Source organism: Trachemys scripta, chromosome 9 (assembly GCF_013100865.1).
Source record: "Trachemys scripta elegans isolate TJP31775 chromosome 9, CAS_Tse_1.0, whole genome shotgun sequence".
Taxonomy (NCBI): Eukaryota; Metazoa; Chordata; order Testudines; family Emydidae; genus Trachemys; species Trachemys scripta.
The window spans coordinates 22,904,631-22,930,998 of record NC_048306.1 but is presented as its reverse complement, the minus strand read 5'-3'; the positions used below and the strand labels follow the sequence as shown (position 1 = coordinate 22,930,998).

The following is a 26,368-nucleotide window of genomic DNA, read 5'->3' as shown; positions in this document are numbered from 1 at the left end:
CAAGATAACTGTCCCACTCTAGTTTGCAATGCTGAGGCCTCAGCTGTAGTACTATGTTCAATTCTGGACACCACACTTTAGGAAAGATGTGGACAAATTGGAGTGAGTCCAGAGGAGAGCAACAAAAATAATAAAGGGTTTAGAAAACCCAACCTATGAGGAAAGGTTAAGAAACTGGTCATGTTTAGTTTTGAAAAAAAATACTTTATGTGGGGGACCTGATAACAGTTTTCAAATATGGTAATGGCTGTTATCAAGAAGACAGAAATCAATTGTTTTCCTTGTCCACAGAATGTAGAACAAGAAGTAGTGGGCTTAATTTGCAGCAAGGGAGCTTCAGGTTAGATATTACGGAAAACTTTCAAACTATAAGGGTACTTTAGCTCTGGAATAGGCTCCCAAGGGAGGTTGTGGAATCCCCATCACTGGAGGTTTTTAAGAACAGGTTGGACAAACACAGGTCAAGGGTGGTCTAGGTTTACTTGGGCCTGGTCTACACTACGGGTTTAGGTCGACTTTAGCAGCGTTAAACCGAATTAAGCCTGGACACGTCCACACAACGAGGCCCTTTCTTTCGACTTAAAGGGCCCTTTAAACCGGTTTCTTTACACCACCTCCGACGAGGGGATTAGCGATAAAACCGGCCTTTGCGGGTCGGAATTGGGGTAGTGTGGACGGAATTCAATGTTATTGGCCTCCGGGAGCTATCCCACAGTGCTTCATTGTGACCGCTCTGGACAGCGCTCTCAACTCAGATGCACTGACCAGGTAGACAGGAAAAGACCCGCGAAGGTTTGAATTTCATTTCCTGTTTGCCCAGCGTGGAGAGCACAGGTGACCACGCAGAGCTCATCAGCACAGGTAACCGTCATGGAGTCCTCCCAGGATCGCAAAAGAGCTCCAGCATGGACCGAACGGGAGGTACGAGATCTGCTCGCCATATGGGGAGATGAAGCAGTGATAGCTGAACTCCGTAGCAGTAAAAGAAATGGAAAAGTATTAGAAAAGATCTCCAAGGCCATGAAGGACCGAGGCCATAACAGGGACACACAGCAGTGCCGCGTGAAAATTAAGGAGCTAAGGCAAGCCTACCACAAAGCCAGAGAAGCAAACGGAAGGTCCGGGGCAGAGCCGCAAACTTGCCGCTACTACGCGGAGCTGCATGCGATCCTAGGGGGTGCAGCCACCACTACCCCAACCGTGTGCTATGACTCTCTCACTGGAGAAACACACAGGGAAGACGGTTCGGGGAACGAGGAAGATGACGATGGAGGTACTGTAGGTAGCTCACAGCAGCAAGGAAGCGGAGAAACCGGTTTCCCCAACAGCCAGGATATGTTTGTGACACTGGACCTGGAACCAGTAACCCCCGAACTCACCCAAGACCCTCAGGGCACACAGGAGACCTCTGGTGAGTGTAACTTTGTAAATATTTGTAAACATTACAAAAAAAAGCAAGCAAGTCTGTTAACGTGTATGGGGATGGAGCGGAAATCCTCCAGGGACATCTCCAGAAAGCTCTCCTGGTTGAAATGGGGTGATTTTATTAAGGGGGACATTCAGAGGCGCCCGTTCCTGCTATTCGGACCAGAAATGTTCCCCGCTGTTAACCACGCGGTGGGGGGGAGGGGTGAAGTGATCATCCCAGAGAATCGTGTGTGTGTGTGTGTGGGGGGGGGTGGTTTACTTGTGTTTGTGCCGCATGTTAACCGGGAAACCGCAGCCCCCTCCTTTTACATTGAAACCCCATTTTAAATGGACAACCCAATTCATCCTTGAGATGGGAAATGCGCTGCTGTTTGCAACCTTTCCCGCATGTTAAGAAGGTTAAATAAGCCAAAACACTGTGGCCTACGATGGCTGCCTGCAAGCCGAAATATGCGACCTTGTAATGAAAGAGTGTACCCATTGTTCCCTAAAATGTGTCTTTTTTAACCACCTCTCCCTTCTCCTCCACCAGCTGCAAATGTTTCTCCTTCGCAGAGGCTCGTGAACATTAGAAAGAGAAAACGTAAGACGAGGGACGAGATGTTCACGGAGCTGCAGATGTCCTCCCACGCTGATAGAGCACAGCAGAATGCGTGGAGGCAGTCAATGTCGGAGATGAGAAAAGTCCAACATGAACGAGAGGAGAGGTGGCGGGCTGAAGACGATAGGTGGCGTCAGCTTGCAGACAGACGGCAAGAGGCAATGCTCCGTCTGCTGGAGCATCAAAGTGATATGCTCGAGCGTATGGTTGAGTTGCAGGAAAGGCAGCAGGAGCAGAGACCGCCGCTACAGCCCCTGTGTAACCAACAGCCCTCCTCCCCAAGTTCCATAGCCTCGTCACCCAGACGCCCAAGAACACGGTGGGGGGGCCTCCGTCCACCCAGTCACTCCACCCCAGATGATCGCCCAAGCATCAGAAGGCTGGGCTTCAATAAGAGTTAAAGTTTTAAAATGCAGTGTGTCCTTTTCCATCCCTCCTCCCCCACCCATCCCTGCTACCTTGGCAATTATCCCCCTACCTCTGTAAGGAACTAATAAAGAATGCATGAATGTGAAAAAACAATGACTTTATTGCCTCTGCAAGCGGGAGGGGAGGGGAGGGTGGGGTGGGGTGGTTGGTTTACAGGGAAGTAGAGTGAACCGGGTCGGGGGGGGGGGGGGTTGGAGGGTTCATCAAGGAGAAACAAACAGAAGTTTCACACAGTAGCCTGGCCAGTCACAAAACTCGTTTTCAAAGCTTCTCTGATGCGCACCGCGCCCTGCTGTGCTCCTCTAACCGCCCTGGTGTCTGGCTGCGCGTAATCAGCGGCCAGGCGAGTTGCCTCAACCTCCCACCCCGCCATAAATGTCTCCCCCTTACTCTCACAGATATTGTGGAGCGCACAGCAAGCAGCAATAACAATGGGGATATTCTTTTCGCTGAGGTCTGAGCGAGTCAGTAAGCTGCGCCAGCGCGCTTTTAAACGTCCAAATGCACATTCCACCACCATTCGGCACTTGCTCAGCCTGTAGTTGAACAGGTCCTGACTCCTGTCCAGGCTGCCTGTGTATGGCTTCATGAGCCATGGCATTAAGGGGTAGGCTGGGTCCCCAAGGATCACGATAGGCATTTCAACATCCCCAATGGTCACTTTCTGGTCCGGGAAGAAAGTCCCTTCCTCCAGCTTTCGAAACAGAGCAGAGTTCCTGAAGACGCGAGCATCATGTACCTTTCCCGGCCATCCCACGTTGATGTTGGTGAAACGTCCCTTGTGATCCACCAGGGCTTGCAGCAGCATTGAAAAGTACCCCTTGCGGTTTATGTAGTCGGTGGCTTGGTGCTCCGGTGACAAGATAGGGATATGGGTTCCGTCTATGGCCCCGCCACAGTTTGGGAATCCCATTTCAGCAAAACCATCCACTATTGACTGCACGTTGCCCAGAGTCACTACCCTTGCTATCACCAGGTCTTTCATTGCCCTGGCAAATTGGATCACAGCAGCCCCCACAGTAGATTTGCCCACTCCAAATTGATTCCCGACTGACCGGTAGCTGTCTGGCGTTGCAAGCTTCCACAGGGCTATTGCCACTCGCTTCTCAACTGTGAGGGCTGCTCTCATCTTGGTATCCTGGCGTTTCAGGGCAGGGGAAAGCAAGTCACAAAGTTCCATGAAAGTGCCCTTACGCATGCGAAAGTTTCGCAGCCACTGGGAATCGTCCCATACCTGCAGCATGATGCGGTCCCACCAGTCTGTGCTTGTTTCCCGGGCCCAGAATCGGCGTTCCACGGTATCAACCTGCCCCAGTAACACCATGATTTCCACATTGCTGGGGCCTGTGCCTTGTGAGAGGTCTATGGCCATGTCAATTTCCTCATCACTCTCGTCGCCGCGCTGCAATCGCCTCCTCGCCTGGTCCGGGTTTCGCCTTGGCATGTTCTGGCTCTGCATGTACTCCAGGACAATGCGCGTGGTGTTCATAGTGCTCATAATTGCCGCGGTGATCTGAGCGGGCTCCATGATCCCAGTGCTAGCTATGGCGCCTGGTCAGAAAAAAGGCGCGAAAGTAGTATCTGATGGACCAGGAGAAGGAGGGCGGGAGGGAGGGAGGGCCGAGTGACGACATGGCGTACAGGTACAGGAACAGGGAGAAACACAAACAACTGTCACACAGAATGGTCCCCCCAAAGATTAAACTGGAAACCCTGGGCTTAGCAGGCCGTTGATTTCACGGAGGAAGGGGAAGCAAATGAACACAGAACAAATCTATTTTTTACATCTTAAGGTGGCAGCCGACGCTGCAGCATGAGTGACAGCCATACCAGTATGACGATGACGGGTACCAATCATAATATGCCATCATCTGCCAAAAGGCAAGGGGCTGCTGCTGTGTAGCAATGCAGCCCCACGTCTGCCAGCCCCACGTCCGCCAGCACCCAGCATCGCCCTCGGCCTCTTCTGGGTGCTTAGCAGACAATATTGGGCAATTGGCAGAAAATAGTATATTATGACTGGTAACCGTCATCATCGAAACAGTAGCATGTCTGCCCAGGTGGCCATGATTGACAGCCATACCAGTACGACGACGACGGGTACCAGTCATAATATACCATCGCCTGCAAGGGGCTGGTGCAATGCAGCACTACGGCTGCCAGCCCCACGGCTATCACTCATGCTACACCGTCTACCGCCAAAAGGCAGTTAGCAGCTGCTGCTGTGTAGCAATGCAGTCCCACGTCTGCCGGCACCCAGAGGACATATGGTGACGGTGAGCTCAGCTGAGCTGAGCGGGCTCCATGCTTGCCGTGGTATGTTGTCTGCACAGGTAACCCAGGTAAAAAGGCGCGAATCTATTGTCTGCCGTTGCTGTGACGAGGGGGGAGGGGCCTGACGACATGTACCCAGAACCGCCCGCGACACTGTTTTGCATCATCCGGGCATTGGGATCTCAACCCAGAATTCAAAGAAAAGGCGCGAACCGCTTCTCGGCTCGAGCTGTGGCGCAAACGTAGTATCTGACGGCCTAGGGGAAGGAGGGAGGGGGGCCGAGTGACGACATGGCGTACAGGCACAGGGAATTAAAATAAAGAACGGTGGCTGTGCATCAGGGAGAGACACAAACAACTGTCACAGACTGGTCCCCCCCAAAGATTAAACTGAAAACCCTGTTGACGGAGGGAGGGGGAAGCAAATGAATACAGAGAAAATCTATTTTTTACATCTTAAGACGACGGTGCAGCGTGACTGATAGCCCTCGGCATCTTTCTGGGTGCTTGGCAGCAAATACTGGGCGGTGTATGACGATGGTCTTCAGGCCTATTGTACGAGCTGCTGCTCAGGGAAGACTCTGCTAACGTGCGATGACCCGACTTGTAATAGGCCGGCTAACAGTCATAATACACCATTTACTGCCAAAAGGCAAGCCCCACGGCTGCCAGCACCCAGATCGCCGATGAAGGCTACCAGTCTACTGCACCGTCTACCGCCAAAAGGCAGTTAGCAGCTGCTGCTGTGTAGCAATGCAGTCCCACGTCTGCCGGCACCCAGAGGACATATGGTGATGGTGAGCTCAGCTGTGCTGAGCGGGCTCCATGTTGTCTGCACAGGTAACCCAGGTAACCCAGATAAAAAGGCGCGAATCTATTGTCTGCCGTTGCTGTGACGGGGGAGGGAGGGGCCTGACGACATGTACCCAGAACCGCCCGCGACACTGTTTTGCATCATCCGGGCATTGGGATCTCAACCCAGAATTCCAAGGGGCGGCAGAGACTGCGGGAACTGTGGGATAGCTGTGGGATAGCTACCCATAGTGCAATGCTCCGGAAGTCGACGCTAGCCTCGTACTGTGGACGCGGTCTGCCGACTAGAGCACCTAGAGCATTTTATTGTGTGGACATACACAATCGGCTGTATACAACCGATTTCAATAAAACCGGCTTCTATAAATTCGAACTAATTTCGTAGTGTAGACATACCCTTGGTCCTACCTCAGTACATGGGGCTGGACTTGTTGAGTTCTCGAGATCCCTTTCAGCCCATCACTTCTATGAATCCAGGACTATATAGAAAAAGCCCCTTAGAACACAGATGGGCAGATGGATGGGTGGATATAATGGGGCTTCTAGGATTGAACAAATCTTCTAAACCAATTTGTCTCAATACAACAGGCCTTGTTTCCTCTCAATTCCTTGCTCATAGGCACTGACTTCCCAAGCAGGAGGCTGAGATCTCCTCTCCAGTAGCATGGTCACTTATGCTCCTTCTGTTGAGAGCAGATTTTGGCCCAGATAGTCCAAAGAATGTCCCCAACTGTCCTAGAGGCAGTTGACACTCTTAGATCACCTCTATTCTCCAAATAATCAACAATATATTCTGATTTTTGTCATATCCAATCCATTCTCTATGAGGTTAGCATCGATTGGGATCTCCTGTTGTGGGATTAACCAACACCCTCAACTTGAAGAGGTCACTTTTTGATAGTTGCCTCATTGGGTGTTAAGATGCATTTGCTGTAGTTATTTTCTCAAACTCTGTTTTGATTTGATTGTTTCTGTTTTTTCCATCCCCTGATTTTCAGGCAAATCAATGAGATGAAACAGAATGAATATCCAAAAAACCTACCGGTCCAAATCCTCCTCCTTCTGGATGCTGACAACTGTACTTCTGTGAGTAAAACCGAGAACCCACTCATCAGACCAACACTGCATGGAGATCTGGAGTGGGTATGGGGAGGCTGTTATGCTGATAATGTATCCAGCATCCTTGCTAAAGTAGCTAGACCAGGGGTGGCCAACCTGAGCCTGAGAAGGAGCCAGAATTTATCAATGTACATTGCCAAAGAGCCACAGTAATACATCAGCAGCCCCCCCTTTCCCCCCCCCCCCCCCCCCGCTCCCAGTGTCTCCTGCCCACTGGCAGCCCTGCCGATCAGCGCCTCCCCCTCCCTCCCCGCACTTCCCGATCAGCTGTTTTGTGGCGTGCATTTCATGAGTCCCACTGGGATTCTGTGGTTTGCATTTCCATTGTGTTACTTTTGTGTGCCGTGTTAGAAAAGTGATAGAAAGGAGGTGGTGAGCTTTGTTGTTCCATTGTAATATAATTGTGCTTAGGAATGATCCTACTGTATTCCCAGGTTGGTCCAAATCTTCCACATCCAATAAAAATACCAGTGTATTATCAAGCTAATAAATTAGTGGTAAAACCCTAACCTTCATGGTGTTATCGTTGCTTCATGTTTGGCAATGTCAGATGCTACCCTGCCTAAACAGGTGACAAGAAAGTAGCATCTTGCCTTGATTTTCAAGCCATGTGACAATGTTACCAAACCTCAACCCTCGCCATTTCCAGCCCATTAGCTTTCTAAGTACTCTTTGTCTTCCTTGCCTAGACCACTACAATAAATGTGTCCAACACAGAAACGGCAGACAATGTGATCAAGAAGACAGCTAATCAGCTTGGACTTCCTGTAAGTAGCCACTGCACATCCTGCCAGATATTCTGTTGGAAAGTTGGCAACATCTGTTTTACAGTATGGTACAGATATGGTGGAGTCTGGTAAAAATGGACAATGACTGGCTCTAACCATTAGAACACTAGTATTCTCCAGACTACAGAGAATATGTTTGTGCAGATATAAAGCTTTATAAAAACACACATCCATGTAATGGACCAAATTTGTGTAAGTAGATGCAACTCCATTGATTTCCAGAGACTTATATCCACTTCTACCAGAGCTGATCTTGGCCAGGAATCTCCAAACAGTTATGAATAAAGCTGTGAAATTACTGAACAAATCATTGCTAGTATCAGCTGAGCCTTTGCTAACAGTAGCAGTCCATCACAATATTGAAGAGAGGCAAAACAACATCCCAATAGATTAATCCCAAGGGTAGCTGTGCAACACATTGACTATACATTTATGTGACGCCTCATTTCTTACTAATTATTAAAGAAAATCATTTCTATGGTGTCATAAATTAACATGCAACTTTACATATCCATAGCTAGTCATGTTCCTTGCCTCAGAGAGCTTGCAATCTAAGGCAGAAATGAATATTTTATCTCTTTCTTCAACCTGCATAATGAGTGAACACAAAATATTATGCAAGCCTGCTTGCACTTCATTATGCAAGCTGATGGGAGATTGGAAATACTTGTGTCTGTGTGAACTTGAATAGCAATATTTGTAACCTGACATGTCAGTCAAGGCAAAACATAGAAACCTTCTGAACTTGAAGCTCGTACTGAGTGTTGCACTCACCCCTTCGTAGCCAGTAACTGCCACCATTCCTGAGGAGTCTTGGAATTGAGTGATGATGTCTGATCAATATGTCAGAAGACTTCCTGAATCTGAGCCTTCTATGTGAATGTTGGGGAAACCCTAGTTTGTTTTCATCCTTCTGATTACCTTTCTCTCCCTCTCCTGAACCTTTCACCTTCCTCTGCATGTCAGACAAACAGATTCTGAGAGCTTATAACAAGGTTGTTTTCCCAGATGTTTACATCTATTCATTTCCTGACTCTTGGCCTGTTCCACTGTTACCTCTTCCAGTTGTTTTGTGTGCTGTGTCCAGCTGCTCCAGTCCTTCTTTTCAGTCCTTGGCCCCCTTTTATATTTTTCCCTTCTGTTCCTCAATCCACAGGGTAGACCAAGTGACTACCACCTCTGGGTGATATCAGGAAAGGATGACCCTGCTTATCCCCTTATTGGTAAGAGCATTTCCATTTTTCATTTAGGTATGCCAGCATGTAGGTGCTGATGTAGCAAGTCAGTGATGATGATGATAATAATGTTGGTCACTGAATAAGGGAAGCATCTCTGTCTCTTTGCAAAATCCATCTCAACCTGCATGCTGACTCTTTAAAGATCTGTTGTTGCACTCACAATCCATTGTTAAGAAATGCTGTGCACCCCTGGGTGTGAGTTCTTGGCATCTGTCTACCACTTTCAGTTGGTTGTTCCACATACACACACAGGACTTGCCAGATTGGACTCTATCAATCAGGGCTGAGCATCTCCCACTAGGTCCTGAGTGTCGTCAGCTATAATTGACTTCTTGGGGAGCAAATCACACCCTAAAACCTAAAGAATAACAAGGGCTGCATGTAGCATGTTGCGTTAGATGGTAGCAATGGCTTTCAATTTTGCAGGGGAAGCAGGTCTTGGCAGGTAGGTAAGTGAAGGAAGAAGTGTTTTAAAATGTATTTGTTGGTGACATTTAAGCCTGCTATCAAGAGCCCAAAGTATTAATCTTTCTTGTTTGATATTTATTTTTCAAAGCAGTCCAGCTCAGATTTAAAGAAATTGTTTTTCAGGCAAGAGGTCATAGCCCATTAAGTAGAGGGTTCATTTCACAAGGCTTTTTGTGTTGCTTTAGTCTGAATACCCACTCTAATCTGAAACCGATCTCACAAGGAGACACAGGGCATTTTGGGAAATGTCCTTTGCAAATTGTTTATTTGAAAAGTTCCTTTTTTTTACAATTTCTGTTTAGATTATAAAAACTTTGGGAGGTTGGAAGGAAAATAAATGTGCATATTGGGGTTTCAGAGCCAGGGCACTATCAGGGCTTTACGTGAGATGATTTCAGAAACTCATCACCACCAAACAAAATAAAACACAGTGTTTTGTCTTATTAATTCCAGGCATTAATCTTAGAAAGTACCGAAGCTGAAGTTTGCAAAAAAAATATCTTTTTCATATTTGCATCATTGGCAAAAACAAGACAGTGAAGTAAGATTAAATGTACAATTAAAATTAGACAGGGTATTTACTTTGGCAAAGTGTATGAAACAAGTCTTTCCAATCTTTCCCATAGCAATTCATAACAAATTCTATTATTATGTATGATGCTGTGATAGAATCATATTTAGGGAAGGGCCATTTGGATAAAATAAGAATCAAACCCAACCTGAACTTTTTCTGAAGTTCAAAAAACTTTGGTTATTTGTTTTAAGTTTTATTTTAATATACGTTCAAATCTTTGCAGTTCCTGTCAGAGACCAGAATCCCCAAAATACCAGAAGGTACACTGTCCTCCTGGTACTTTTAACATGACCAGAGCTATGAAGTACTGATCCTTTTGAAAGAGACAGGCTGCCCTTGTGCTACTCTCGTAAACACAATCAGAATTCTATATGTGATCTAGCAATGGGGAGGGAACAAAGAATCACTCTGTGTTATTGTGTGTTACACAATGTCCTGATCAAAGTTGCTCTGAAGCATCTAAACCAGTGCTTCTCAAAGTCGAGCCACTGCTTGTTCAGGGAAAGCCCCTGGCGGCCCAGGCCGGTTTGTTTACCTGCCGAATCCGCGGGTTTGGCCGATCGCGGCTCCCACTGTCCGCGGTTCACCGCTCCAGGCCAATGGGGGCTGCGGGAAGGGCGGCCAGCACATCCCTCGGCCTGCGCCGCTTCCCACAGCCCCCATTGCCCTGGAGCGGTGAGCTGCGGCCAGTGGGAGCCGCAATCGGCCGAACCTGCGGATGTGGCAGGTAAACAAACCGGCCCGGCCTGCCAGGGGCTTTCCCTGAACAAGCGGCGGACCGGCTTTGAGAAGCACTGATCTAAACTGCGAGTTGCATATCTGAACAGAACTTTTTAAGATCCAAGCATCACGCCCAATATTTTGACCAATACCCTGAGGGCTGAACTGATGATTAGCTACCTAGGCTAAATCTTTTGAGGTTCAACCATAACATGTAATGGCTTGAGTGATACTCCAATGGACACGTTTTGCACTTGGATACACAGTCAGCTTCCAGTGATGCCTGTCAAAATGTATTTCTTATGCAGCGTAGTTGCAGAAATATTGGTCCCAGGATATTAGAGAGACAAGGTGGGTGAGGTAATACTGTTTATTGGACCAACTTCTGCTGGTGAGAGAGACAAACTTTCAAGCTACACTGAGCTCTTCTTCATTTCCCAGACCTGAAGAAGAGCTTTGTGTAGCTTGAAAGCTTGAACAAAAGCTGGTCCAATAAAATATATTACCTCACCCACCTTATCTCTCTAATGTGTATTTCGTCATTTTAAAAAATAGTTACTTTCCCACTGTTGCTGAAATTGAGATGTGGTTTCCTTTCTGGATTAATTCTCCTCTAGGGTTTGAACACACTGGTTTGTTTTTGTAGGCTTGCTCTTAAGAGCTTGTTGTCATCATAAAATTGTATTGTAGGGTTGTTTATGAGCACTTAGCAGCACACATTGGTTTGTCATTGTTGGTGTTTCTCGCAAGTGCTGTCTGAGCATGCTTATTTGTTATGGTCATTAGTGAAGGGAAGCACCTGCTGGATTTTTATTGTAGGGTAGTGTGTGACCACAGGGTAGTGAATGTTAGTATAGGATATGTACCCCCATAAAAACACAGATGTGTGCCCAAAGGTAGATGGATCAAGCTTGATGCATGTCCCTTTGGTGTCTGTTTAAAGTAAACAGTGTGTGAGCACAGCATAGTGAACATTAGTATAGGCTATGTACACCAGTTGGTTGATTGCAGAATACCTCCTGAGCACAGGAATTCACACACTGGATTGCTGTTGTAGGGTAGCTTGTGAGTAGAGGGACACACATTCTGGTTTGTTACATAGAGGTGTGCACATAGAGTGTTATCTAGGGTGGCTAATGAAGATTGAGCTGGTGGCTTTTGATTGATTGATCGATTTTAAAAACAGTCCTGACATATTTATGGAGTGGTTGGGGGGAATGTAAATAGTGACACCCTGATAAAAATACAGATGTGTGCCCAAAGGTAGATGGATCAAGCTTGATGCATGTCCCTTTGGTGTCTGTTTAAAGTAAATAAAATTATATTGTCTTTCCAAATGAGATTGTATTCACATCTGATAATGTGAAACTATTAAGAAAACAATTCTCCGCACCCTTCAGTGCATACATACACATGTGCTCACACACGCAGCAAGAGTCAGCCTCCATCCTTCAGGAACCTTTTTCGTATCTCCAATGGCCAGTATTATAATGGATTACCAAATCCAGGAAGGTTTTAAAGTAAACTTTCCACTGCCACTACAAACAAACAAGCTGAGAATGGGTGACTCAGAGAGGGGTGCGTGTTTAATAGATAGTGCACTGGTCTGGGAGTCAGGAGAGAAGGGGGAATCTATTCCCAGCTCTGCTACTGGCCAGCTGTGTGACCTTGGACAAGTCACTTTGCCTCTCTGTTTTCCCTCCCACCCTTGTCCATCCTGTCTGCTCATGTAACTCCAACAGACCCCGGTCATCGGCAGGCAGGATCAAACCTGGGGCTGCTGAAGCTAAATGCATGAGCTTCAAGCCATATGGCTCTTAGCTAGGGCTGTAAAGTAGACTCATTAATCTCTAAGTGGTCTCAGTGTCACTTGATGGGACAGAACACCACACCCAGGAGGTGTGTGGGTTACATTTAAACAGTAAACTCTTCACAACAGGGATCATTTCTCACTATGCATTTTGTGCAGTGCCTAGCACAATGGGCCTCTAAGCACTACTGTAATTCAAATCTTAATAATGATGTGTTCCTCTGTATTCAGATTTGGGAAGGCTGAGGCATGAATGCCTAGTGAGGCCATCCAGCATATCCTTCCAAAATATCATTTTAAATCTAAGAGTTGCTGCATTGATCTTTACACTTCTGTCTGTGTTCTTCCAGGCAACTTCTCACATCTGAAAAAGCAACTGAACCTTCACTTTTATCCTTCTCCTTTTTTCCTTAGATTTCTTTTCCCCTAGTGAATGTCGTGCTCGTCTTAAGTTCCCTCTAAGCTGCATAGCCATGCAGCAGCCTATTAAGCCCTGCGCAGGCACTTGGCTGCGGTGAAGAGAGATGCCTTCCCCCGGCCCCAGACCTGCCACAGTGGGGAGAGGTGCCCCTCCCCCAGCCCCGCCCCGGAGCTGCTGCAGCCGGAGGAGAGGCGCCTATCCTGCAGCCCCAGCCCTGGAGCTACCGTGGCAGGGAGAGGCACCTATCTGCCCCAGCTCAGGAGCTGCTGCGGGGAGAGAGAGCTGGGGGGAGTCCTCTCTCCCCGCTGTAGCCCCGGTGCAGCCTGCACCCCAAACCCTTCATCCCCGGCCCCCCCCCCCGAGCCTTCACCCCCAGCCAGAGCCCTCATCCCCCCTTCCCCCTCTGCACCTCAACCCTGTGCCCACACTCCGAACCCCTCAGCCCCACCTCCACCACACGAATTTTGTTATGTGCACCAATATGGAGGTGATATGTCACACATCACCTCCATATTGGTGCACATAACAAAATTCATTCTGCACATGCATGGGAAAAATTAGAGCGAACACTGGTGCTCGTGCAAGGTTCTAGGCTGAACCCCTCTTCAGTCAAACTTTTCTCTTTACCCCGGAGCATGTGCAGCATTGGCACAGCAGAGCCAATTGGCTTCCCCAAATCCTTGCCACTCAGCAGTGCACCTCACCTCTGACCTAGAGGAAAGCACATCAAGGAGTAATAGCAGGGCTCAGTCTCCATGGCCCATTCAGTCCTTGGGCTCTCTGATGAGATTGCCGCCAACTCACTGCTGTGGAAGTTGTGAGATGTGGATGTCTGACCACTACAAACCAAACCGCCGGGTCCCCTAATTGCTTTCACAGCGTGAAATTCATGAGTTCTGCAGCCTCACCTGGTCTTTCTGTGGCTCTTGTCGCAACAGGTCATGAGCATCCTTTCAGCATCATACTGAGCTGCCTCCGAGACTCTGTTGACCAGCACCAAGGAACCAACAACAACACACTCCTAGCTGATGGGACGGAGGCTACCATCCTGGATCAGCTTCCCAAGGACAGGCAGTGTCAGTTCATCCTGAAACCCAGACCCCAAGCTCCAAGGCAGCTGAGGAGAGGTGAGAGCCCGGATGTGTGTCCCTTCAAAGGACTTGGGAGCTCTCTCTGTGGCAGTTGCTGACTTTCTGTTGCATTGTGTTTTTATTTTAGAGAGCTACTCTCAGCTTGACTATATCTGCAGTGAAAGGAGGGTTGATTTTGTCCTTCATAAATCGGAGCCTGTTCCTGCTCCCACCGAATATACATTGACTTCAGTGGTAGCGGGACTTCACCCTTAACCATTACTTTGGCTCTCCTTACCAAATTTTAGGTACTTGATTAGCATTCAACAGAAAGTTACGATCCCCTTGAATGAATTGCTATGCTCCACACACAGCGTCACCAAAGAGACCATATTTAACTCTCTGACCGGGTCTTCCCAAGAAGCACAGAAGACATGTTGTCTCTGAGGTCTTTGTTTATTGACTGGCTAATGGTTTACTGATGCCTTGAACTCAGCATGTAATAACATCCATGCTAGAGCCATTCAAATGATACAAGAATTATCCATGACAAATGTATTTGCCAATTGACAAAAAATGCACCAGTAGTTTCTCTGATGAATATTATTTGACCGTCTATAGAGCTGCACACATACTAAAAAAGACGATTCACAGATAACATATTCACCAAGAGACAGAAGAAGTTAATCACTCAGGGCTGAATGCACAAAAGAAGTTAGGTGCCGAAGTCCGTGTTTTAGACACCTAAGTTCCAGTTTCGGGTTCACTGTGATGAACAAAACTCCTGCTGAACCTTGAAAGTGCCTAAACTCACTTAGTACCTATGTTTTTGCACTAAAGTTCCCTAGGTGCCTATGTTTCTCACTCTGGGCATATGCATGGCTGCCTGCCTGTGGGCATTCAGGGGCCTATCTCCCAACTAAGTCCTGGAGTGATTCTCAAAACAGGGGAAGAGAGGCACTTGCCAGCCTAACTCACCTGATCTGATAGGTGTACTCAGGGGCTGCCTACCAGATCCGGACCCCATAGGTGAGCAGCAGCCCCTCCCCCCTGTAACATTATTAACCCATAGTGCAACAGCTTCAACTTGGGAGACTGAAGGACTCCCTATATATGGAAAATATCCCACAGCCCAGTGGGCTGAGAGGTGGCAGATCCCTCTTCAAAGAGGGGAACTTGAACTGTTGGTCTCCTGCATCCCAGGAGAGTACCCTAACCACTGGGCTCCTCCTCTCCTCCATCTCCCGCCTGTGTGTTGCTAAGATGGTACAGACTCCTTAAATCAAAAGGGGGCTCCCAGCTAAGAATCAGAAACAGAGTTAAACGCCTCCCTGCAGCTTGGACTTAGGTGCCTATCTCTTAGAAAGGGGTGGAGATTAGTACCCACCCACCCCCACCACTGGCTTCCCGCCTAGCCTGCTGGCTTTTGTGACTTGCATTCTAAGGTGGCTCGCTCTCCCCAGTCATTGTATAGGAGCCTAGGCACCTAACTCAGGCGTTGTGAATAGCAGTGATTTTCCCAGGCCCCTAAAAGTGATGCGTTGTGGCACACAGCATCACAGTGCCTAACTCCTTTGGAGCATTCAGCCCTCAAAGTGCTAGGGAATATGCCCAGCCCTAAGCCACTCACAGCACTGCAGTAAGGAGACACATGACTGAATGGTGTCCCCAGCCTTAAGGCTGCCCAGCCCTTCTTTACCGCAGATAAATTACTGTTGTTATTATTACTAATGTTTATTACGGTAGTGCTGAGGGGCCAGCCAAGAATGGGCCCACATCGTGCTAGACTCTGTACAAACACTTTGTGCGATGGCGTGTTTGTGAACTATTTGCCCTGTGGGTTTTCATTGGGTGACTGACCTTACTCTGCCCACTGGATTTAAGAGACTTCTCCCAGTCAAGACTCCAATATAGTTCCAGTCCATGACATAGGAATTTTGACATTACATGCCACTGTAATAGATATAAACCCATCTGCATAACTCTGGCCCCCACCCCGTGGCTAATGCAGTCCTTGCACAATGAGCACACTGTAACGCAAGGGGCTCTTGGCTATTTCAGAATCCTTGCAGAAACATACCAAGAGGAAGAAATCTTTGATTGACTGGGCTTTGCGCCGGACTACCAGCACCCCCACGGGCAGCCCAGCATCACATTCTCCCCCCACCCCACGGAAACTCTTCGGCCTGTCTTTGTCCTCTGTGTGTCCTGATGGAATCCTCCCCAAGCCTATTATGGTAAGAGAGGGGTTATGTCCTGAATCCCAGCATGAGTTTGAATAGATCATCTAGCCACCCACCTCTGTATCAGTCATCTGTGGTATCTCTGAGGCTCCCGTCACCCAGGTGTGTATGGGAGGGAGGCAGAGGAGTCCTCTCCTGTGCTATAACATTGATTCAGTACTCATTCAACATCATGAACGAAAGCATCCCCTACAGAGTCACCTATAGCACTTCTTGTACCATCTAGGTTTCCTTGAGAATCTCCTATCTAATGCTGACCAGCCTTAGCCCTGCTTAGTTTGTGAGGTCTGACACAATATGGGTTCAGATGATAAACCCTTCTAAATCTATCTTGGGGCTGGGCTTTCTCCTAGGACATGCTGCTTCTGCTGTACCATGAAGGTCCCTCCACAAGGGGCATTTTCAGGCGCTCCGCCAATGCCAAGATCTGCAAGGAACTGAAAGAGAAATTGAACTCTGGAGATGATGTTCAGATGGATGGCGAGTCAGTCTTTGTAGCTGCAGCAGTCATCACTGTAAGTTACTCCAAGCGATGCTGCCCTCTGGGCTAAAATATACCCTAGCACAGCACTTCGCATTCAGTGAGGGGAGTAACATGATCCTGCCAGCCAGGGGAAAGCATTTTTAATTGGGCACATTCTGCATACCCCACCCCCATCTCATGGCTGGGTACATGTAAGAGAGGAGACGTGCCCCTGCATGAATGGAGATTTGCTGCTTTAATGGTCTTTAACATGAAGAAAGGAATATTGGCCTTCAGACCAGTATCCCTTTTTGTACCTTCTAATGCAAAACTACAACAGAACCTCAGGCAGCAAGGGGTTAAACAGATTAGGGCTGTGTCTGCACTGCACAGTTAACCTGAATTACCTGCATTCAAATTATTCCTGTTAAGTTAGCCTAGCTCAAGTGCAAGCAGCCACACTGCAGTATAACATTCGAGCTGCTGTGTCCACACGGCACTGCTCTCATTGGCGTATGTTGCTAGGACTTTGGGGAGTTCTTTGTGCTACAGCAAGTGGAGCTGCTCTGTGAATTATTTCCCAGTGAATTGTGGAAGAACTTGTGAGAAGGCACTGGAGGACTGAGGTGTAAATGAGATGAGAACAGTTCAGCCTGCACTTGAAATGTGTTCCCAGTTCTCCACTTGTTGGCCAGCCTACAGGGTAGAAATCTCCCCAGGTCACTGTTTGCTTGAGAGGGGGATTCAGACTGATTCCAATTCAAGCCATATATTAGGCTGTGGAATAGTATCCCAAGGGAAGTGGTAGAAACCCCATTGTTTGGACATTTAAATCTGGACTAGACGAAGCCCTGGCAAATGTACAATACTATGGAGAATAATCCAGCTCTGGCCAATGGATGGATTAGATGGTCCTTTTCCTTCTATGACACACAGACCAAGTCTGTTTGCAGTGCTGCATGCCACGGGGAGCAGGGAGGCCTTGTGGGAATTGATTTGTGTCACGTTTCATTTTATCTTATGTTTAATAAAAATGAACGTTTATGCATCATGAAACAAACGATTCAAAACTGACCAGACTGCTCTGCATATATATATTTAATTCAGGATTTTCTACGAAATATACCTGATAGTGTTCTATCCTCAGACATGCACGGGCTGTGGATGGAAGCCGTGGACACAGTAAATCGAGGGCATAAGATTGAAGCCATCAAAAGGTATGTAAATGTCCCACTGTGTCTCTCTTGAGGAGGCATGTATCATTTCCACCCACACAGCATAGTCGCCATGTTCTAAGAGACTCCTCATATTGCTCTAGGCCAGCTCCCTGCTCTTGTTCCACTGGCTGCTGATGCGTATGAATGCCAGCTGCTAGCAGAGCTGGTCAGAACATTTTCATCAAAACAATTTTTTAGTGAAAGATGTTGACATTTTTGACAAAACTGTTCATGAGATTTTTTTTTCTTTACCAAACCTCCGCCCTGCCCCCTACCAACAAAAAATCTTTTCTGGTGACCAGCCGTAATTACTAGAATTCAAGCAAAGAAAGGACAGTGATTTGGATCTCAGTGGTACCATTGGGTATAAATGGAATTAGTTGCTTAACTATGGTGGTTCTTTCTTGCATGCACAAAGTTAAAACGATAGCCACGTCAGTGTGATAGTCAGGAAGGAGTAGCCTGCCAGACATAGTATCAGGGACCTGATGAGTTTATTTACCTGCCTCAGACTGGCACATTGAGCAGGACTTGTCCATTAGCATCACATGGGCATAAGCTATATGTCAAATCTCTTCCTATACCTGTCTCAGCATGGAGGGGGAGAGGGGGTTAAACAGTAAGTTTGGCTGGTCCTCCTTCCCTTCAGATCTCTGTACCATAGGTCTTAGCAAAGTGTATATCTGTCCGTGCTGCTGGCATTGGTCTGTATGTGTGTCCTCCAGGTATTCTAGCATCTGCTGAGGCACTATGAACTAAAGTCCAAATTTTCCCAGAATGCATTAGACAGCATGGTAGGTGTGAATGCACAAACATGATAACGACATAACGGTGTGGTGAACGTAACTCAATCCTATTTGTTGTAGAGGGGTCAGATGAGAGTGTCACAAACAGGTTACAAAAATGCCATTGTACCTGTAGTATAGGCAGGGCTTTTGAAAGTCAATTGTCATTTTTGGGGACCAGGTTTTACAAGCTCCTTGTTTTGCTTTGTTTCTTTTCCCTGGACAGTTTGGTGAAGCAGCTCCCAGAAGCCAACCTCATTTTACTCAGACACCTGTTTGGAGTCCTGCATCATATTGAGCAGAATTCAGGGGAGAATCAGATGAATGCATTTAACCTGGCTCTTTGCATAGCTCCCAACATGCTATGGCTTCCTAGCCCTACTGGGCCTGAAGAGGAAAGCAGGTCTACAAAAAAGGTAAATACTCTTGTGGGATTCTGCCCATGATTTTCTTCCCATCTCCTATGACATGTTCCTCTTCAGCCTACAAAGGAAATATAGAGATAAACTACTTTAGGTAAGTAGTAATTTTAGCTTCACCCCCACCACCCTATGCAGCTTGTTGTGGGGTGACTTGACCACTGAGGTTCTCCAAGGATGGAGGCACCAAAAGAAGTCATGATCTGCTCTAACAAATGGACTTCCCTGCTGGACATCTTGTGCTGGGAGTGGCTAGGAGGGCACTTAGCATCCCATTAGAAGGGAGGGAACTGTGTCCCCATCTGAAATATCTAATAATGGTGGCACCATCCTGCAGAGAGGAACAAATCTAACATCATGACACATCTCCCCAGAGGCAGAATATTGCCTGTGAGATGATGACAATAATAATTAGGACCACAAGATTTACTGTATCAGCTCACACTATTGGTCCATTTAGTCCAGCTTCTTACCTCCGGCTATGACTAATACACAAGCATCCAAGCTAGAAGAGGTGCTTCCTAGCTTTCTGAGCCAAAGAGAAGCTTCGGGATTAAGTGTTGCGTTTGTGCAGAGAAAGGCATCATCATATTGTCTCCCTGGGCTAAATTGTCTTGGAGAATAATAGAGGTGGATATATTTTCCCCAGACTGACCCCCGTGTTTCCTCTCCTTTGGCAGGTGGCCATGTTAGTGCAGTTCCTGATTGAAAACTCAGCAGAAATTTTTGGAGGTGACATCACTTCGCTGTTTCAAAGACCAGACAAAGAAAAGTCAAAAAGCTCTGAGAATTTCCTGGGTAAGGCTGTGGCACCTCCCCAGAGATGTCTGGTCACTCACAACCACTGTCAAATGCCTCTTACAAAGAAGACTACAATTCCCACACTCCTTGTCCAGGGGAAACTAGAAGAGGGGATTCGTTCTCAGCCAGTTCTTTCCCCTTACTTCCTACCTATGTTTTGACGAGAGCATTGGAGGATGCAGGCACAGCACCTCGGATATGCATCCCTATTTGGCAGGCTTCCCCCTTCTCCATTACCCTGCTGCTGTTTCCAGCTGCTCCAGGTTTGACAGACAGACAATTTGCCTCAGAATTCATGGAGCAAGCACCATTTCCCAACAGCCTTTTTTTTTTTTTAAGTGGAACAGTTTAAACCAATTTTCTAAAATTAGACTTGGTAGGTCAGAATTTAAAGGGATCCAAGTGCCTCTACTGAATACACACAGACTGTTGTCTAATGATGAGAGCCTGAGTTTTGTGAGCCAGGACTCTGGGGTTCCATTTCCACTTCTGCCACAGACTTGCCGGGCAGCCTTGAGAAAATCATTTCCCCACTCCAGGCCTCAGTTTCCCCAACTGTAAAACACGGTGGATAATTCTCCTTCTGCCTTGCAGAAGTCTTGTGAGAATTAATTAATTAACATTCATAAAGCACTTGAAGATCTTCAAAGGGCAGGTACTCGGTTGTTTCAGTTGTAGTAGTAAATGCAGTAGAGTATGGCTGCACTTTGAGCTGGGGGGTGAGAATCTGCGATGCTGGACACACACTCAGGACAGCTGGCCTTTCCTGCCACTCGCAGCACCACAGCTACCCTCTATTTTTAGCGCACTAGCTTGATCAGAGCTAGCATGGGTTTGTCTCCTCAAGCTGGGTATTGCCTCCAGCTCTAAGTGCAGACATACCCTTTGGTTCCTAGTTGATAGGCACTTTGGCAGGTAGATAGGAACACAGATAATTATGTGCATTTCTGTAGAATTGCAAAGAGTTAATTTGCATTCTCTCTGCATGTCTTCCCCAGGTATTGGCATGGCTCAGCACAACGATTCCTCTGATGAGATGGAGTTTGCTGCCTGTGACCAAGAAAGACCAAAGCATCATCGCGTGCCTGAAGCTGTCTCCATGTTTGACCCGTCCAGTGGTTTGTTACTTGAAGAGGAACAGGAAGACTGGGATCTGTTTAGTGAGATCACTGCCTGCTACCAAAGCAAAACCAGGAAGAATGCCAGCGCAGACAGCTATGACCTCCTAGAGGAAGAGGGCTCCTTCTGCTCCATTGACTCAATACGTTCACTGAGTCCTGCGAGGGATCGGTGCTCTTCTGAGCCCAGTGTCTGCCTCAGCTCTCAGCTCCCCGCCCAGTGCCATGAGCCGGTGGCCCGCCAGTCCAGCTGTGATGCCACCATCATGCATAGTCACAATGACTACATCCAGAGGCTCAAGCAGCTGCAGCTGGAGAGCCAGAAGCTGATTGATGAAGGCCTGAGCCCTGGGCTGAATAAGACCAGGCAGAATTTCTGGCAATCACCTCAGACCAGCTCTAGGGTGAAGAAGCTCAGCCTTCAGAAAACCAGCCTGTCCAACAGGTCCAGCTTCTCCAGCCTTTCCTCGACCACCACTTCCCCTTCAGCCTCCTCACTAAGCTCCTTAGACAGTGCTTTCTCCTACTGCTCTGAGTCCTCAGCCTTCAGCCCCACAGATGTCTCCTCCCTGCCTTTCATGTTTGGCACTTCCACCCGCCTCCATGCTTTGTCTCCAAAGACAGCACAGAGGTCCCTGAAAGAATGGAAAAAGCCCTTGACATCTCCTTTGCCCTTGAACCCTTGTGACTTGGACTCATGGAGCAAGTATGAGCAGAGGGACGTGGGGAGCAGTCATAACATTGGGGAAGTGAAGGGCTTTGTGCCCATCAATGGGGCAGCCATGGGAAGCCTGTTAAATGAGAGTGACTGGGAGGACGAGGAAAGACATGTGAGATGTGCCAGGGGCTCTGGACAAACTCTCAGAAAACAATGTTATTTCAAGGAGTCTGAATGTAAAACAGACCCCCCAACTCATATCCCAACCAATGAGAGCTCATCAGCGATTGGCCAGCAAGGGCCCAGGGAGAAATCAGTTAAGCACATTGAGATAAAAGGCCCAGAGGTTTCCCCTCCCAGGCAGGAAAGCTTGAAGCGCACCAAGATAACCTTTTACATGGCCCCAAATAAAAGAAGCCCACAGGGGTCTCCAATGGAACAGGAGGATGAGGGTTTCTCAGTGAACGTCCATAGCACCAAATCAAACAGCAGCAGTGACCAAAACATGTCCAAGAGCCAACAAACAGTAAGAGTCCATATACCCCAGACAGTATTCTATGGGCAGAACACCCCTTTGGTGCTGCAGTCTGTCTCCAGGAGATACCATCACGAAGCAACGAGCCAGCGGCTGCAGGTGGAGTGCAAAGAGACTCCCCAAAGCATTCCCCCTGCAGAGGGGCTGACGGACGATGCTCAGCAAGTGGCATCTGCCAAAAGCCACAGGAAGAGCATCAACGCCTTCAGCCACACCATCCGCATCATCCTCCCGGCCTCCATCCGCAACACCGTCAGGGAATACTTCAAGCACGATGAGGCTAAGAACTGCCATGCAGCGGATGCAGAAGCTGTGGAGAGCGAACTCATCCGGGGCAGGGTGGAGTGGCTCAAAAGCCCACCACACACGGATGCATCTCCAGAGGAGTGCAAGACAGTGGCATTTGCAGAAGAGACATTTGTCTAGGAGAGGAGAGAATGGGAACTGTGACTGTTTTTTATACAGCGTGCTGGGAAAATGTTCTGTAAGATATGATCAAGGTGTGAAGAATCTAACAGACTGTGTGGGTCAATAAGTGTGAAGTGATGCTAATGTGTAATTAATGTTTGGGTTTGGGGTTTTTTTTATTCTTTGCTACCTTTTTTCTACAAAAGGTACTTAACTGACCAGTGCCCAGTGGGCTGAATCCTCCCCTAGAGTTTTAAATTAACTGAATTGTACAGACACCTTCATCTGAATTTGAAGCTCTCCTGACTGTTTTGCCTCAAGTCATAGGGGTGTGTGGGTGAGTGGAGGGGATTGGACAGTGAATTTATCTTACATTTCATAAAAAAATCATGGTGGATCCTTGACAGTGGAGCAAAGCTTTGAGTCACCCTGCAAATTTTTTAAGTTTGTACAAAACTCCACAATGTTGTTAATCTTTTGTCACCAATGTTTATTGAAATCCAAAGGATGATGCTTCACCCCTAACTCAAAATGCACAGCTAGTTCTTCTTTCTCTAACCTCCTTGTCCCCCCATGGTTTGGCATAAAATTGAAGGGTTTTCTTTGTTGATTGAGGCTGGGATTTCAAAAGCACCTAAGGGAGTCAGTTGCCCAATTCCCACTGAGTTAAAGGATTAGGCACCTTGAAAATTGCAATGTTAATCTGTTATCGTGCATCCACTTTCTCTTCTTCTGGCTTCGCCCAGCAAGTATTTGGTGCAGATCCTCAGCTCGTGTAAATGGTTGTGGCTCCACTGTCTTCAATGGAACTACAGTAGAACCTCAGAGTTAGGAACATCTGGGGAATGGAGGTTCTTCCTAACGCTGAAATGTGTGTAACTCTGAACAAAACGTTATGGTTGTTCTTTCAAAAACTTGCAACTGAACATTGACTTAATGCAGCTTTGAAACTTACTATGCAGAAGAAAAATGCTGCTTTTAATCCTCTTAATTTAAATGAAACAAGCACAGAAACAGTTTCCGTGCCTTCTCAAATCTTTTTAAACTTTCCCTTTATTTTTTTAGTAGTTTATATTTAATACAGTGTAGTACTGTACTGTATTTGCCTTTTTTTTTCTTTGCTGCTGCTTGATTGCATACTTTTGGTTCCAAATGAGACGTGTGGTTGACTGGTCAGTTTGTAACTCTGATGTTCATAATTCTGAGGTTCTACTGTATGACAATTTACACTAGCTGGGGGTCTGCTCCTTGGTTCTTCTCAGTGAGTGGCTGGTCCTATATAAGTCTCCTGGAGGAAATAATTATTTCCTGAGGACTTTAACTGATGGTGAAATTTCAAGAACTCCCTTCTGAGGTATAGAGGCAGTGAATGTGGGGATCCTAATTAAATCCTTAACCATTTTTATGAGGAATTGAGTATGGTTTGGTTTTGGCATGATGTCCAAGGAGTTGTGGAAGTAGTTGAGAAGTGTTGCCGAGTGGATACTGAAGTAAGGTCCTCTCTGGCCAGAAAGCTGCCATGCAGTCCAAGTACTGGACTACATACGGCTGAGAAAACAGCAGCTGTTAGACAGTTACAGCTTCCTCCGAGTAGTGATTAATTCCCACTCAGTGAAGTGCATGCACCAATGTGTCGACTGACTGCAGCAGGCCTGGATCTGGGGATAAGTACAAATGATGTGAGTTTTAGAGAGGATTTAATAATGAAGCTGCCAGTGATTCATCAGGACAGGAAACTTGAAAACATAGCCTCAGAGCATCTGAACCACTGCGTTCAATGAGCCTGTCCTGAAATCCTCAGCTAGGTCAGACCCATTCAAACTTGTTTAGAAGTTAAGGATGCTGCAGTTCATTTCCAAAGAGGCTGCCACCTTCGTTTGATGGAGATTAGGAATCGCAGGTTTCTATAGATGGGAAAAGTCACAAAGGTTAGAGGTTTTTGGATATTTGGTTGGAATGTTTTGCAGGAGTTTCCAAAGCTGGTCCCCACACTGCCACACCCATCATGTTAAAGTAAAAGTAGGGAGGACAGAGAAGAGAAAAGCAGAGCCCATGGAATTTGTGCATCTCTATTCACTGCTTTAGGGCCTGATCCTTCACAGTGCTAAGTGGTTCCTACAAGCTACTGAGCACTTTCCTTTCCCACTGCTGGAGCTGCTCAGCACCTCACAGGATTGGACCCTAATGCAGAGGGCGGTAATGTCTAATCAGTACAAATCACCATCACTGCTCTGATCAACGCCCCTGGAAATCACCAGGGAAGACGCTTGTCCTGTGCTCTTTGGCTGTTCCTGGTAAATTACATGTCATCAGAGGAGAAGGTGAGCACAATAGCCCATTTTCCAAGGTGTATTGAGCTCAGTTGGGTACATGTAGCTTTTGACATGATCTGTGGCTCCTCTTATTCCTGGCTCACCTTGATGGCCTTTGCCTGATGAAAGATGTATATAATTGTACTACAAAATGCCCACCATTGTTTCCCTCGCACATGCTCACTGAAGAGATGTTCACCTTCTTTTCTCAAGCTATGGTTGTAATTATTTCAATAAAAGAAACACAGCTTTGTTTGTCATTTAATGCCTGGCACATGTCTAGTGGTTCCTTGTCTTTAGTTCTACAGTAGTTAGTGCTGGGTAGAGGCGCTGGATTGACGGTCCTGGGATTGATGTCTTCTCTTGCTCCAGAGTCCATATATGGACTGGGCAGCAGCAATACAAACTTCACAGACACACAAACACTGAGCCCAGCCCAGCAAGCTGGAAGGCCCCTCCTCCAGGAGTAATGTTGCATCCCCATGCCCATTCTAGCTATCTAGTTCTTCTATAGCCTTTAACACTATAATACCTGAATTCCAATCCGAGGAATGGCCAGACTAGAAAAAGGTCTAAGCATCATGTCAACTCTTCAGTAGGAAGCTACACGTGTCTATGTGACATCTGTTTGTGCCCTTGCTTCTCGCAGCTCTGACTATCTAGCCACAAGAGGAGAGACAAAATGCTGTGATGTCATTGTTGGATATGACGGACAGCCATACAATCTGAGCGCCTTCCCACTGTTAATGCTTTTATCCTCACACTATACCTGGGACATAGGGAGACTCAATAAGCTCCCTTTACAGATGGGCAATAAAGAGTAAGTGACTTGGTCACTGACCCGCCTTCCTTCCTTCCTTCCTTCCAGGCCTTGGCCTCTCCGTTGAGAAAGGTGTCAGTTGTGTGTTTGTGCTGTGGATGTTTGGTCACTGGGATCTGGACTAAGACCTATCATTTCGTTTCAAAGCGCTCACTGAATGACTATGAGATGACTGCAACTTTGGGTCACTTCGGTTCTAGCGTAGACTTCAGTCAGGCCACTAAACATTAAATGAGCTCTGTAGTCCAATCATCTGAGCCATCCAGTACGCTTCAATTTTATTTTGTAACTGTCACAATTGGGCCAGATTAATCCCTGACAACGAGGCTGTTGCACCAGGGAAGAATTTGGCCATTTCGATTGCTGTGAAGCTGTCATGACCTCTCTCACAAATTACTTTTCACTGACTTATGAAAGCAATCAGAACTATTCAGCTAGTCTGTCTTTAGCACTTGACTTTAATCAGCATAGACAATCTGTTTGTTATTCTTTGTGAAGGCTGCACTTTAAGCCCAAGAGCTATTGATATTTATGTAGAATGGCACAATTTTGGCAGCAGTGGTTCATTTCCACTGCTGATGATTGAGGAAAACAGTTTCTCTTGGCACGTACCCTGGGAGGTGTAGGGAATCACTAGCTTGCTGAAAAAAGTTGAGCAGAACAAGTGTATTATTGCAATGCAATGAAAGTATTGCTCTAAGACGAACTGCATTTCTGTGGTGGCTATTGAGAAACTCGCAGACGCTACAGTGAAATGAGTCAGCCCTTGTCAAAGTGTCCTAAGTTCCCCTTTCACAGCAGGTGAAAAAGTCATAAAAATTGAGAGCGAAGTTAAT

At 47.0% G+C, this 26,368-nt stretch overlaps 1 protein-coding gene across 2 annotated transcripts in view; it reads left to right on the top strand.

The window, feature by feature from the left end:
- The window catches only part of LOC117883053 (rho GTPase-activating protein 20-like), a 66,986-nt gene extending 43,600 nt beyond the window's left edge, over positions 1-23,386 (top strand). Inside the window, exons 6-15 of one of the 2 annotated variants that reach the window (XM_034782006.1) lie at positions 6,544-6,631; positions 7,354-7,431; positions 8,609-8,675; positions 13,622-13,810; positions 15,815-15,990; positions 16,350-16,511; positions 17,567-17,676; positions 18,688-18,877; positions 19,561-19,678; positions 20,680-23,386. In XM_034782006.1, coding sequence (XP_034637897.1) covers positions 6,544-6,631; positions 7,354-7,431; positions 8,609-8,675; positions 13,622-13,810; positions 15,815-15,990; positions 16,350-16,511; positions 17,567-17,676; positions 18,688-18,877; positions 19,561-19,678; positions 20,680-22,418 — 2,917 coding nt within the window. In that variant the 3' untranslated portion in view covers positions 22,419-23,386. The remainder of the gene's footprint in view (positions 1-6,543; positions 6,632-7,353; positions 7,432-8,608; positions 8,676-13,621; positions 13,811-15,814; positions 15,991-16,349; positions 16,512-17,566; positions 17,677-18,687; positions 18,878-19,560; positions 19,679-20,679) is intronic. The other variant, XM_034782007.1, reaches the window with a different exon arrangement.
- Positions 23,387-26,368: the final 2,982 nt, after the last annotated feature.